The 14,362-nt window shown below is 43.1% G+C and overlaps 1 protein-coding gene across 1 annotated transcript in view; it reads left to right on the top strand.

Moving 5' to 3' along the window:
* Window positions 1-14,362, top strand: part of TDRD3 (tudor domain containing 3) — a 281,940-nt gene that overhangs the window by 84,944 nt on the left and 182,634 nt on the right. Inside the window, exons 2-3 of the mRNA XM_065405303.1 lie at window positions 71-155; window positions 10,541-10,606. Coding sequence (XP_065261375.1) covers window positions 71-155; window positions 10,541-10,606 — 151 coding nt within the window. The remainder of the gene's footprint in view (window positions 1-70; window positions 156-10,540; window positions 10,607-14,362) is intronic.

Below are 14,362 nucleotides of genomic sequence, written 5' to 3'. Positions count from 1 at the left end.
ATTAACTAATAGCTTAGTCTAAAATGTGTTTCAAATACCTTCCTAAAATAACTTCATTTTGTTTTAACAGGTATCTTTCAGATGAAGGAATTGAAGCTTGCAAAAATTCTTCTGACAAAGTCAATATAAGTGACGTTATCCTGATTGCCCTTAATGTAGGTTATGGTTGTGAAATTTTTGGAAAAATCTTATATCAGATTGTTCAGTCTTTACATGTTGTACATAATACGTAATGTTTTTATTTCAATGTGTTGTTTAATTTGGTATATCTGAATTACAGCTCAGAAATGCCATCTTTGGCAGGCAGTGATTTTCTTTAAAAATTCAAGCTAAAGGAAATTTTTAAAAGCATATTTTGCCATGGAAAAATATGTAGTGTTTCTTTTTTTTAAACCAAATTTTCATTTATTAAAAAACAAACACCAAAAATACATTACATTTTGTGAATGCATACTGTCATTTAAATATAAATACAAATGTTAATTGTTGTGGTAATTAAGGTATTTCATTGGGCACTTATGGTAGTTCAGGCTTGAGATCCAACATGTCTTAAAAGTGATATGATGTAGAAATTAGACTCTTATCTATTTATGTATTTACAAAGATACAACTTTGAAGTAAAAAGTTTACTGTTGCAGGTGCTTTGTGTGTTGGCCCTGCAATAAAAATTAGTTAGCAAATATTATGCCCATGTCTGTTTTGACAGCCCTAATGATACCTGTGTACAAACAAGGGAGAAGATGGACCAGAAAGTTAGTTAAATGAAAAAGGCCAAAATTGAATTGAATGCTTTAAGTTTTGGGAGAATAGTTAATAGCATCCTTTGTTAAGGATACTGCTTTATGATATAAATATATTCAAAAAACGTTGCGTGCTTGTAACTCTTTTATGCATAGTGTTCTTGTATTACATTCCATCCATGGACTGTATAAACAAAGAAGGGCATACCTGAAAATGCTTTATAAAAAACAGTATAAATACAACATAATTATGGCACTAAATAAATGTGCATTTACTGAACTAATCTGGATCAGTAGTCTACCTATTCCTGTCAACATGTGGATAAAGAAATATAAATGCTATATAAATACCTCAGCCTCATATTGCTCATTTATTTTTTTAGAAGATGAGAAAAGTACCTATGAAACGTTTAGAAAAGTTGTTCAGAATTCAAGTAATTGTCTCCTCAATAAACATGATGGAGATGATCATCTGGTTCCCCCCCCCCCCCCCGTCCGCCCGCCCCCCCCGTTATAAATGACTCTTCAAAGCATAGAAATTTCTAGCTAGGGAAAGAGGCCTGTCAATGTGTCTAAGTTAGCACTGGTCAAGAAACTTAGGGCCTTACTTGGAATGTGGGAGACTCTGTCCCCAGGCTGAGCAGGGACTTGAATTTAGCTCTCCTATATCACAGATGAGGGCCCTAACTACCCGGCTGTAGACGGTCTCTCAGTCTCTGCTGTTGGAGTTGTTACACTTTGTATAAATAATTAAATATTCGTTGAATGAGGGAGAGGCTGAGGCCTTTTCTACACTACAGAGATTTGTCGATGTAAGTTACGGCAATGATCAAAAAAAGGTATAATTACGTTGCTTGTGCATGTTCATACAATGCTCATTCTGTCAGCAGAGCGGGTCCACGGTTGGTGGAGGTTCAATACCAGCAGCACCAGTTCCTTGACACCCTCCAGTCTCAGGGACCCTCAAGGGTGGCACTCCCATTAATGATGCCATACTCCAGCCTGTACAGCTGTGTGGCTTTCCCTGGCCACCTTTACTCCCACACCGAAATGAGCAGAACAGCGCTCTTTCGTCCCAGCTAGGGAGGCAGACTTTTTGTTTCCCCTCCCCATCCCCCCAGCTCCCTGGTGGTGCACGTGGCCACAGAGAGGGCACGCCAATGCCCCCAGAAGTCCACTTCTCTGGTCTGGGTGGTGAAATAGTAGACTTTTTTTGGTGGGGAAGGTCTGCTCCTTGGCGGCGTTGAAATTTTGCATTCCCAACTACTAGGCTCTGCTTGCCAAATACAACTTTAAAACCTGCGCCAGGCTAGCATAGTTCAAGGACAAGCTATCCCCAGATGAACAGCAGCAATATCAGGCGCTAGTGGGCGAAGGGTGCCTCATAGCCAAGGTCGCCTCCAAGAAGCTGTCAACACGGCTGACGTAGCCTCGTGCTCACTCACGATGGGCATTATTATGTGCTGCAACTCCTGGCTACAGTCCTCTGGCTTCTTTCGAGAGGTCCATACGACCATTGAGGACCTCCCCTTTGATGTGGACAGGTTATTTTATTCTAAGACTGACGAATCCCTTCACTCGTTAAAGGACTCAAGGGCCACACTACACTCCCTGCGGATCTATACTCCAGCCCAAAGATGCAAACAGCAGTGACAAAAATTCCTCCCCTGGTCATATACACCCTACCTGCTGTACTACAAGTGGCACCAGGAACCTCCACACAAGCACCACCGGTCCCAGCGTCAGTGACACACAATCTCTGCTGTGGCTACTTCCTTGACCCTCACCCACCAACAACCCAAGGCACAGTTTTGATGCATTGGTTGGGAGCTGTGAACTGTCCCGTTGCCACCCGTAGACCCATATATCATCTTTGGAGGCCATCATGCCCTATTCGCCCACAATTGGGGGCAAGGTTACCACAGACCACTGGGTACTGGAGATTAGCCACCACGGATACTCTATAGAATTTCTTTCATTTCCCCTGCAACTCCTCCCAACCCATACACCCCCAGGGGACCCTACCCTCAATGCCTTCTCCAACAAGAGGCTGAAGCTCTTCTCGCAAACGGGCCATAGAGACCATGGCACCTTCCTATGTAGGCAGAGGCTTCTACTCCCCATACTTCCCCATCTCCAAGAAGGGCACCGCCCCATTCTCGATCTTTACTTAGTGTTACCCTTACCTTAATGAATGGCAGCTCATACTGCTCTCTTGACAGGAGCTTACCTCTGCCATCTCCACTCTTCGTGCTCTCTGGCCTCTCTGAGCATCTGCATCAATGAGTGGAAGTCAGTGCTCGTACCTACGCAGGTGATCAACTTAATTGGAGCATGGCTCGACTCAGTTGCAGATCGAGCCTTCCTTCCACCAGACCACTTCGCAACACTGACTGCCCTAGTGACGAAACTCTGCCACCCCCCTCACATCATGGTATGTCATTGCCTTTATCTGAAAATCCAAGTTCTATGTGGTGATGCTGGCTTCTATTATCCTTTCCCTCCCACCTGGGGCCTGGTTTGCAGCTCTTGACATCGATCTGGCCCATCGGAGATTTCTCTGCTTCCACATGGGGCAACACCACTGCCAATTCCGAGTCCTCCCTTTCAGCATTTTGATGGCTCTGCGAGTCGTTATGAAGGCCTTTGTGATCGTGGTGGCTCACATGCACAGCCTCGGCTACTTGGTGTTACCCTTACCTCAATGAATGGCTCCTCATAGTGCTCTCTCGACCTTACCTCTGCCATCTCCACTCTTTGTGCTCTCTGGCCTCTCTGAGCGTCTGCATCAATGAGTGGAAGTCAGTGCTCGTACCTACGCAGATGATCAACTTAATTGGAGCACGGCTCGACTCAGTTGCAGCTCGAGCCTTCCTTCCACCAGACCACATCGCAACACTGACTGCCGTAGTGACGAAACTCTGCCGCCCCCCTCACATCATGGTATGTCATTGCCTCTTTCTATTTTCCCATATGGCGGCCTGCACGTATGTGACACCGCATGTGTGCGTCTATGTATGTGTTGTCTACAACAGTGGCTCCTCTCCCTGTACAGACCCTCAGAGATCATCTGGTGGCCAAAGTCATGGTTCCTCGGATGGTTTTGGCTTGCTTCACCTCATGGGCTGACCCTTCCAATATCACGGTCGGTACCCCCTTCACTTCTCCCACCCCGCAGACCACCATCACAATGGATGCCTCCCTTGTGCGCTGGGAGGTGCACCTACACCATCACACAACCCAGGGTATTTGCATGCCACAAGAGGCCAGACTCCACATCAACATTACGGAGCTCTGAGCAGCTCGCCTGGCTTGCCAGGCCTTTCTTCCTATGATCCAATCACAGCACCTGCAGCTCCTCTTGAACAATACTGCAGTAGTCACCTACATCAGCAAACAAGGGGGCGCCAGGTCTCCATCACTCTGCTCAGAGTCCATACACGTGTGGAACTGGTGCATCTGCCATCACGTCCTGCTCCAGGCCACATACCTCCTGGGCACCCAAAATTCCATAGCTGATGCTGCTCAGCAGTGCTCTCCACTTCAACCATTATAATAATTAGGATATCTCCATTAATTATAATTATCTCCTAGAGCTGGAAGGGACCTTGAAAGGTTATTGAGTCCAGCCCCCTGCCTTCACTAGCAGGACCAAGTGCTGATTTTGCCCCAGATCCCTAAGTGGCCCCCTCAAGGATTGAACTCACAACCCTGGGTTTAGCAGGCCAATGCTCAAACCACTGAGCTATCCCTCCCCCCAAACCATGTAACCATGAGTGGGAACAGCACAATCCCACTCTTTGCTACCTCTTCCGAGTCTGGGGCACCCACTCTGGGACCTTTTTGCCAGCCATGAGAACTGCAAGTTGCCTCTTTATTTCCCAGGGGAGCCCTGGGGCAGGACTCCCAAGGTGATGCACTTCTGCTGTCCTGGATGGGAGACCTCCACTGTGCCTTTCCTGCCATTCCCTTCCTACCACAAGTCTTCCGCAAGATTTGACAAGACCAGGCTGCCATAATACTCATAGCCCTGTATTGGCCACATCAGTTTTTGTACCTGTACCACCTCAGACTCTCCACCCAGGCATCTCTCTGCCTCAAAACACTCCCAGACCCCCTCAGGCAACATCGGGGATGAGTCTGGCATCCCAATCCACACCTATTTCACCTCATGGCCTGATTTTTGGATGGAGCTCGAGGATAGACAAAACACGCTTTACCCCCAGGGTACCACATCCTTACTCAAAGCAGGAGGGCCTGCTACCAAGTTAAATGGAAACATTTCACTGCTTGGGCTCGTTGCCATCACCAAATCTGAGTGAGATTTCAATACGCATCATCCTTGATTACCTCCTCGAGTTCAAAACGGCAGGCTTCACCTTCAGTTCTATCCATGTCTACTTGGCAGCGCTTAATGCCTTCCTCCATGCGATGGATGGTGCCTCAGTGTTTACTCATCCTACCACCATTTCATGAGAAGTCTTCCCAACACCTTTTCTCCGGTATTCAAGCCCATGGGACCTTAATCTTGTCCTTATCTGCTTTCACAAAGCTGCCCTTCAAACCAATGGCAATGTGCTCCCTGTCTCATCTCTCCTATGAAGGTACTGTTCTTGGTAGCCATTACCTCTGTTAGATGGGTCAGTGAGCTGGTGGCCATGATGGCTGGTCCCCCCTACCATGTTTTCCAAAGACAAATTTTCGGTAAGGCTGCACCCTAAGTTCCTTCCAAAGGTGATGTCAGAGTTCCATCTCAATCAGTCCATTCACCTCTCTGTTTTCTATCCCAAAGCACATGCCTCCAATGTGGACAGGACTCTTTGCTTTTGCAACGTCCGCCGTGCACTAGCCTTCTTATTTCCAGAGGACCCGTGCCTTTCTGGCATCGCTGAAGCTGTTTGTAGGAATTGCAGACTGGTCCAAAGGTCAAGCGCTCGCCTCCCAACGGAAATGAGTCTCTGGGTGCATCCGGACATGCTACGCGCTCTCCAGCATACAGCTGCTGGATCCAGTTACAGCGTACTGTATGCGAGCACAAGCTACCACATCAGTGTACTTAACAGATGTCTTGTGGCAAGATATCTGTCCAGCAGTGACATGACGCTCTGTTCACACCTTCACCTTCCACTATGCCATCGCCTAAGGGGCAGCTGCAGTTGCTGCCATGGGCTGCACTGAACTACAGATGACATTTCCTCCTGCATCCTAGCATGCACCTCCACGCTGATTACTGCTCGCTACTCATCCACAATTGAAATACGTATAGAGACCATCACTCAAAGAAGAAGAGGAGATTACATACCTGTAACTGGAGGTTCCTTGAGATGTGTGGACCCTATTTGTATTCCAGTACCCACCGTCCATCTCCTCTGCTGGGGACTAGCATACTCAGTGGTAAGAGTGTCACTGGAGAGGAATCAACTCACATGGCCTATTATAACCTTGACTGGGAGCATGAGGAGACACATGACACTTGAGGATCAACGGAAACTGCTATGAAAACCTTCCAGCTCTGGCACATACACACCCATGATAGGAATACAAATAGGGACCACACATCTCAAAGAACCTTCAGTTACAGGTAAGTAACATCCTCATCATACGCAAGGTTGTCACCTGGCCAAGTTGTGTGTTTTGAATAGCAGTGTAGTCTAGAAGAAAGAATGTAGTGTTGGGAGTGTAAGGACTTATTGGGGATTTTTAATGAAAACCGGGTTAATCTTAGAAGTAACTAGCTCTTTTTTTTTTTTTTAAACGTTAAGAATAAATATGTTAGGTAGGGTTTTCAAATGTTTCCATTGTCTGCACAATGTCTTACAAGAGTGTTACATGGGATACCCATCCCGTCATTGTTGGGATGGCATAATGTCTCTGTGACAGCTATAGCAACTGCTTCCATGATCAGGAATATTGGGGAAATATGAAATACCTATTTAGCTAACTCTTAATGTGATTTAACTTTTGAAAATGAGAAGTCATTGCCAAATGACAGGTCTGTTTCCTGCAGACCACTTACATTCTGAGTGAGGATTAAAGAAGGTGAAAAATCTGCTCTCTACCACTGAGTCCTTACAGTTCTGAAGTCTGGAGAATAACCATCTGGACCAACTTATATATATATAAGTTATATACGTTTTCTAGTGTAATATAATTTATCTAGCTAAATAAAAACATAAAAGAAAACATCAAATTAAAATAAAATGGATTAATATCAAATCATCACATGAATCTAAAATAAACCAATCATTATTTATAAACTTTAATCTGGGAAGGAAGTGGATCTTGTTTGGTGCTCACCCAAGAATAATTAACATTACCAGTTTCAGTGCCAATTTATATTTTTATATTCAAACCAAGTGGCTGATGCCGGGAGGGTTAAATCACTGCAGAGGTGAAATTAATATTTAGACTACGACTTTGATGTCAGCTAAGGTAGTTTGTCTAAATTGCTAGTGATAGTTTAATAATAATTGATCTCCCGCTCCTTCCAAACATATCATTATAAAAGTTTTTCCAGAACAATCCAGGATGACACAGCTTGTTACACTAAACTGGCAAACATAAATTTAGGTGAAAATAACATTTTTTTCAAGATTTAAACACACATCTCCCAAACTATAAAATATAAATGTGTGTGAGATTTCAGACAAATGAGGTTATTTAACCTTATGCTGTTTTATATTTTTGAAAAACCATCCTATAGGTGCTGTTTTCAAAATCGCGCATGTGCAAGGTCACTGTCAGTCACTTGCTGAACTAAAAAAAATAATAAAACAAAATGCAAGAATGTTCAGGTAGAGTAGAGGGGAGCGATAGCTCAGTGGTTTGAGCATTGGCCTGCTAAACCCAGGGTTGTGAGTTCAATCCTTGAGGGGGCCATTTAGGGATCTGCAGGTAGAGTAGTGGTTCCCAAACTGGGGTTCGCAAAATGTTACAGGGGGTTCTTGGGGAAAAAAAAATCCCTAATGGCAGCCAGAGCTGTCCCTAGGGACCCCGGGAAGCATGGGGCCAGCAGCCTAGAGCCCCTGGACTTCCAAGAGCTAAGTAGATCAAAGCAAGCCTATCTATCACACCGAGGAGATTGAAACTTCAAGACTCCTTATAAGAAATGGAAAGGGAGGTGGATATTTTTGGCTGTTTTTAAAATGAAATAGGCAGCTAGTATTGTTTTTAAAATTACTTTGAAGAACAAGTTTAAGCTTTGTTGTAACGTGCGTTGTTTGCCTGGACTGCTCAAGACCTGAATGCTTGTGTGGGAGGAACTCTTTGAGTTGGCTTCTTAAATCCCTTCATGCTTTTCACATCTGATACTCCTTGATGAAACATAGGAGCCTTGTCTTATAACAGGCTTATTCAAAGCGATACAAGCTACAAAAGTGAGATCTTGGATGAGTATTGCTGTTTTCATAATGTAATAAAAATACTATCATGATAAATAATAATTAATAAGAAATAGTGTGTAATAAGCATGTCACAAAAACAAATTTTATTTTTCTGAGATCACTGCTTTTATAATTTATACTCAGGTAAAGGAGAAAATCCCTGGAAATATTTATTTTTAGGAGGGGGTTCATGATACTTGACATTTTAGTGAAAGGGGCTCACAGGTTGTTAAAGTTTGGGAACCACTGAGGTAGAGGAATCCTTCTACTAATAAAAATTGGAGAATCAAAAGGTTGATACTTATAGAAGATGGTTGTTACAACTCGTGTGGTTTCAATCAGCTTCAGGAAACTGGTATATCCCCTTCCCCTCCATGACATTGGCAGCAAAACACATTTATATGATTTATAAAATACAGTTTAGCCAGTGTCAGAAGTACAGTAGATCACAGAACATTCTTGTAAAAGAAGTTTGATTACTTTTTGCTATCTGGTGAAATGGGAGAGACCCCCCCCCCCAAAAAAAACACCCCACCCCAATATCCCCCCACCCAAAACAAAATATTGTTTCAAGTACATTGAGCATGAATTTCTCTTTAATTTCAATACTTTATGGCTGTTATTCCTAATTATATTATTACAGTTAAGGAGCTTGGGGAAATGAATACAGTAAAAACCCTAACATAACAAATTTTGACTTAAATATCTATAAAATATTTTTAAATTTAATTTTAAGAATTTTAGTACAAGTTCAACTTTAAAACTTATCTGCCTTATGTGCATATTAAAATTAGGAAAGGCTCATGTACAACAAAATGTATGGAAGTTCAAAAGCAAATATATTTTCTCATGTACATTGTATATGACTATTTTTACACTGCAGAAAAAGGGCAGAAAGTGGGTTGAACTTTTTTAAATAGATATTTAGAGTAAAACCAGTGAGCAGCTTCCATTCTATAAAGTGTGAATAGTTTCAGTATTACATACGTGTAAAAGTAAAAGCATAAAACATTGGATTAATTTATTTTAACTGCTAAAAATTGGGATGATAGCCCATATAAGATAATAGCCCACTGATACCAGGGCAAATAAATATCCAATAGTAGCAATTCCATTCTATATTTCTGGATGAATAAGGTTTATATGAATATATGACAGACCGTTTTCAAAATTTGTAAGAAGGCATTAATAAAATAAGGAAGTGCTTGGTCTTCAACAGAGAAATTTACATTATCCATAACTTTTTTTTTTTTAAAGGCAACACTTATTTCAAACATTGAAATATAGAAAAAATGTAGAGCTTGTCTACACTGGGACTTAGTGCATGGCAAGCGAGGGTGTGAATGTACACCTCACTAGCTTGCTGCATACTAAGTCACTCTGTGGACCTTGCTACCACATGCAAAAAGTGTCAAAAAGCAGTATGTCAAAGTGCATGACAGAATTTTTAATGCACTGTAGCAGAGTCCCATGCAGTGACTTAGTGCGTGGCAGGCTAGTATGCCGTGCATTCACCCTGGCTTGCTGCACACTAAGTCCCTGTGTAGATAAACCCTTAGATGCCAGTCTAGGCTGCACTCTTGTTTTTCCTTGTAACATGTAGCCGCAGTAACAAGTCATACAAGAAGCTTAGTAAGATTTGGATTAATTTCCACTAATTTTGCATTGTGCAGATTTTAGACACGGAGTACCATCCTGTTATCCAAACCCAGAGTAACTGAAATGCTTATTTAAATTGTGTTTATATCCCCTGTTGCGAGTGCTTGTGGTCCAATTGCTTCCTTGATCATATGAATGCTTTTTCTCTAATTTTTGATGTCCCTGTCACATGTCTGCTGAATGGGATAATACTGATTAGCTACTTGGCTCAATCCCAAAATAAACAGTCATTTAAACTCAACAATATTTAATTCCTTAATGTAAATGTGATGTAAACTCTGTCTGGATATAATTGTGAAAATCATCCACAAATTTTGAGTGATTTGAAAGACATACAACTGGAAATTGGTCTTTTAAAAAGTGTGAAGAGAGGAAGAAAGAAACATATGTTAAATGTCTAAATGACTTCTATTAATGTGTTTAATGATTAGTGTTACCTAATACTTGAGAAAAAATATGCAACTTAAACATTTTAACAATTTTTGAAAAGCAGTCTAGAATAATGAGTTCATAAGAATGAATATGCCTTTAAAATAACTATCTTCATAACTCTGTGTGTACTAATTATTTTTCTAGAATAAAGAACTTCTTTTCTTATCAAATGTATACTTACTGGTATATGTAACACATAATGTGCAAGCTACAAGTATTGTGTGTAATATTGGAAAATGTAGCCTGTTTCTGCTACTGTATTTAACAAAGCATATTTGGGATAATATATTTAAATTGAAATTTTGTTATCCTCTATTTTGATTTCAGACAGATTTAAGAACTATTGGCAAGAAATTCCTCCCCAGTGACATCAATGGTGGAAAGGTGGAAAAGGTACCCAAGAATATGAGTTACTAATTTATCTTCCTCCATCCATTTTGACTTCTTGATAATAGCTATATGTTTCGTCCTATTCGCGTATTCTGGCTCACGTTACTTCATAAATATCTAAAGACTGTATCTGCATAGTATGTATGGTTTTTTTTTTTAGTGCATACATATATTTCATTCACAAGTTTTTGACATTTTGAAAAGTGTAAGCCACTTCTGTCTGTGGTTGAGCACAGGCTTCTCTACACCTTTCCCCTGTTCCGCCTAATCAGCAGGGTCCTCGAGAAGATAAAGTTGGACACCGCACGGGTCCTCCTGCTTGCCCCGGTGTGGCCCAGGCAGCACTGGTACCGGACCCTCATGGGACTGGCGGTAGCTCCGCCGTGGCCATTGCCACTCCGCCCGGACCTGCTCTCTCAGGACCAGGGCCGCCTCCTCCATCCCAACCTAGCGGCTCTTCACCTCATGGCGTGGCTGCTCAGTGGTTAGGTGGAGAGGAAAGGATGTGCTTGGACCAGGTTCAGCGCGTCCTCCTCAAAAGTAGACAGCCCTCCGCGCTTATTTGGCGAAGTGCTCCCGGTTTTGTAGGTAGGCGGCGGACCAGGGCGTCTCCCCGGTGACGGCCCCGATTCAGCTTATCCTTGATTAACTCCTCCACCTGAGGACCCAGGGCCTGGTGCCCTCATCGGTCAGGGTGCACCTGGCAACCATATCGGCCTTCCATCCGCCCGTGCAAGGGCACACGGTCTTTTCCCATGCTATGACTGGCCGGTTCCTTAAGGGTTTGGACCGTCTTTTTACGTATTCTAGACCCCCAGTCCCACAGTGGGACCTAAACCTGGTGTTGGCTTGTCTCATGGGGCCCCCATTTGAACCGCTGGCGACGTGCTCCTGCTCTCACCTCTCGTGGAAGATGGCCTTTCTGGTTGCAATCACGTCGGCCAGGTGAGTCTCGGAGCTCAGGGCCCTGACCTCCGAGCCGCTGTACACGGTCTTTCATAAGAACAAGGTTCAGCCCCGCCCACACCCCGTGTTCCTCCCGAAGGTGGTCTCCGCCTACCACATGGTTCAGGACATTTTTCTACCGGTCCTCTGCCCCAAGTCCCATGCGTCCAGTGAGGAGCACTGTCTCCATACGCTCGATGTGTGGCGGACTCTGGCTTTCTACCTCGAGCGGACTAAGCCGTTCAGAAAGTCTTCGCAACTGTTTGTCGCCTCGGCTGAGCGCGCGGGGGCCAGCTGATTTCCACCTAGCGACTTTCCAATTGGATCACTCCGTGCATCCGTTCCTGTTATGAGCTGGCGGGTGTCCCCCCACCACCCATTGTGAGGGCGCACTCGACTCGGGTGCAGGCCTCGTCGGCTGCCTTCGAGGCCCATGTCCCCATCCAGGACGTTTGTAGGGCCGCCACGTGGTCTTTGGTTCACACGTTTCACCTCGCATTATGCGATCGTCTCCCAGACCATGGAAGACGCTGGGTTCGGCAGGGCTGTCCTCCATCCTGGGAACTTGTGAACTCCTACCAACCTCCAACAGATATAGCTTGGAATCACCTATTGTGGAATACACATGAGCAATCACTCGAAGAAGAAAAGACAATTACCTTTTCCATAACTGGTGTTCTTCGAGATGTGTTGCTCATGTCTAGTCCACATCCCACCCTTGTTCCCCTCTGTCGGAGTTGTCTGGCAAGAAGGAACTGAGGGTAGGGGGAGCGTGCAGCTCCCCTTATACGGTGCCAGGTAGGCGCCATTCCAGGAGGTGCAGGGGGCGCTCCCTCCTATGGGTACTGCTAGGGGAAAAACTTCTGGCACCGGTGCACGTGGCGAGCACGCACACCTACTGTGGAATAGACATGAGCAACACATCTCGAAGAACACCAGTTATGGATAAGGTAACTGTCTTTTTCAGTTCTTATTTAACCCATCAAAACTATGTTTTTGTAAATATTTCTAGCAATTTTCAAGTTGGTGATTTATCATGTGTAGCTGGTAGATGGATTTTTAGCCATTGAAACTTCTAAATTGTATGTTGTTTAAGTTTGAGGTTTCCATTTCAGATCATACGAGTGATCTCTTCTCATTTTGTTTTTCATTAGAATTTTTTTTGTTTATCTATTTCCATATCTGCTTTCTGAAGTTTTTTTGTTTTTGTTTTTTTGAAAAATTATATCCAGTTGATGAGTTGATAGCTTTTGTCATACTGAGAAATTAGCGTGAAAAGGAATAAAATACTTCAGGCTTCCTCTACCTCAACATAGTTGCACCCCAGATCAGTGTTGAAGTATCGCTGGGTTTTTGGTTTTTGTCTCATGTAATATCCATCAGACCCTGGCAAACACACAGCTTTGAGAACTGATTTAATTTCTAAAATGATTTAAGTGTTATAATTTTCTGACCTCTTATTACACTCTTATGTATTACTTGAAGGGTAGCTGTTAGTTTTCACTGATCACTCAGAGTAGACCAGTTAATTGTACTTGTCATCTACTTCAGGGCTTTGCCCTCAAAGAAAATGCTTGCTGAAATATTTGTTACCATGACCTCATTAGTTCAAAATGTGAAAGCCATTCTCTCTAAGAAATATATTTGCATACTGAAAACTTAGTTATTAATCTAGTTGTCCTGGTCGCCACTCTGTACTATTTTTACTGCCATCTCAGAACAGATTAGAGAATGCAACTCTGTCATGCGTTTTCCCAAGACTGTGTTTCACAAAGGGCCTTTGGATGCCATGGTGATAGGTGCGTTAGAAGTAACAGAGATAGTAATGGCCAGCTGTTACATGAAGAAATTACCAAGAAATACAACTATACTTTGTAGGATTGCATGCAGAAAAACAGTGAACTGTGCTTTAAAGCTTCTGCTTGGGGAGGTGAAAAAAGAGTTCAGCACCCTTAGTTTAAATTTCAAAGCTCTCTTATAAATCTATTGTTATCCCTCAGGCATAATCTAATGTATATTGCTACATTATGTGCATTTGAGGGATGTGATTCACACTTTGAGGCATTTATTGCCCTGTATGCAAAACTTAGTACATAATGATATTGATATATATCCAATAGGGTTTGTATGGCAGATAATTTGTCTAATGTACGTTGAATATTCACAGAGCATTTAAGAGCATTAAAGAATTCTTTTAATTATTTTTATCAACCTATTATTTGGCTTTCATTTTCTCTCTCCTGTTCTTTTTGCCTTTTTTGGTTTGTTTATTCATCTTTTCCTGTTAATATGTTCCTCTGTCATGCTATGCTGAGTTGATTGGATCGGAGAGGAGCACATAAGAGGAAGAGTGTAGTAAATCTCACTTCACTGCTTGCAAACTGAGCATAGAAATCTGGGGGAAATATAAGAGGTTAATCTAAAAATCAGATCATGTTGGGGTAATGTGTGACCTTTGAGTCCAGAACTGACATATTCCGAGTTGTCACTGAGGCCATATGTACACTAACACTTATGTCAGCAAAACATATGTCGCTCAGGGGTGTGAAAAAAACAGCCCCCTGAGCCACATAAGTTTAGCGGCATAAGTGGTAGTGTGTGCAGCGCTATGTTGGTGGGAGAGTTTCTCCCGCCGACATAGCTACTGCTGCTTGTTGGAGGTGGCTTAATTATGTCGACAGAAGAACTCTCTCCTGTCAGCATAGAACGGCTACACAAGAGATCTTAAAGCGGTGCAGCTGCATCGGTACAGCTGTGCCACTGTAAGCTCTCTAGGGTAGACATAGCCTGAGCATCAGGAAACTCAGGAATGTC

Source organism: Emys orbicularis, chromosome 1, assembly GCF_028017835.1.
Source record: "Emys orbicularis isolate rEmyOrb1 chromosome 1, rEmyOrb1.hap1, whole genome shotgun sequence".
NCBI classification, from domain to species: domain Eukaryota; kingdom Metazoa; phylum Chordata; order Testudines; family Emydidae; genus Emys; species Emys orbicularis.
Note: the sequence above shows the minus strand (reverse complement) of the source record. Positions and strands in the feature narration are given on the sequence as shown.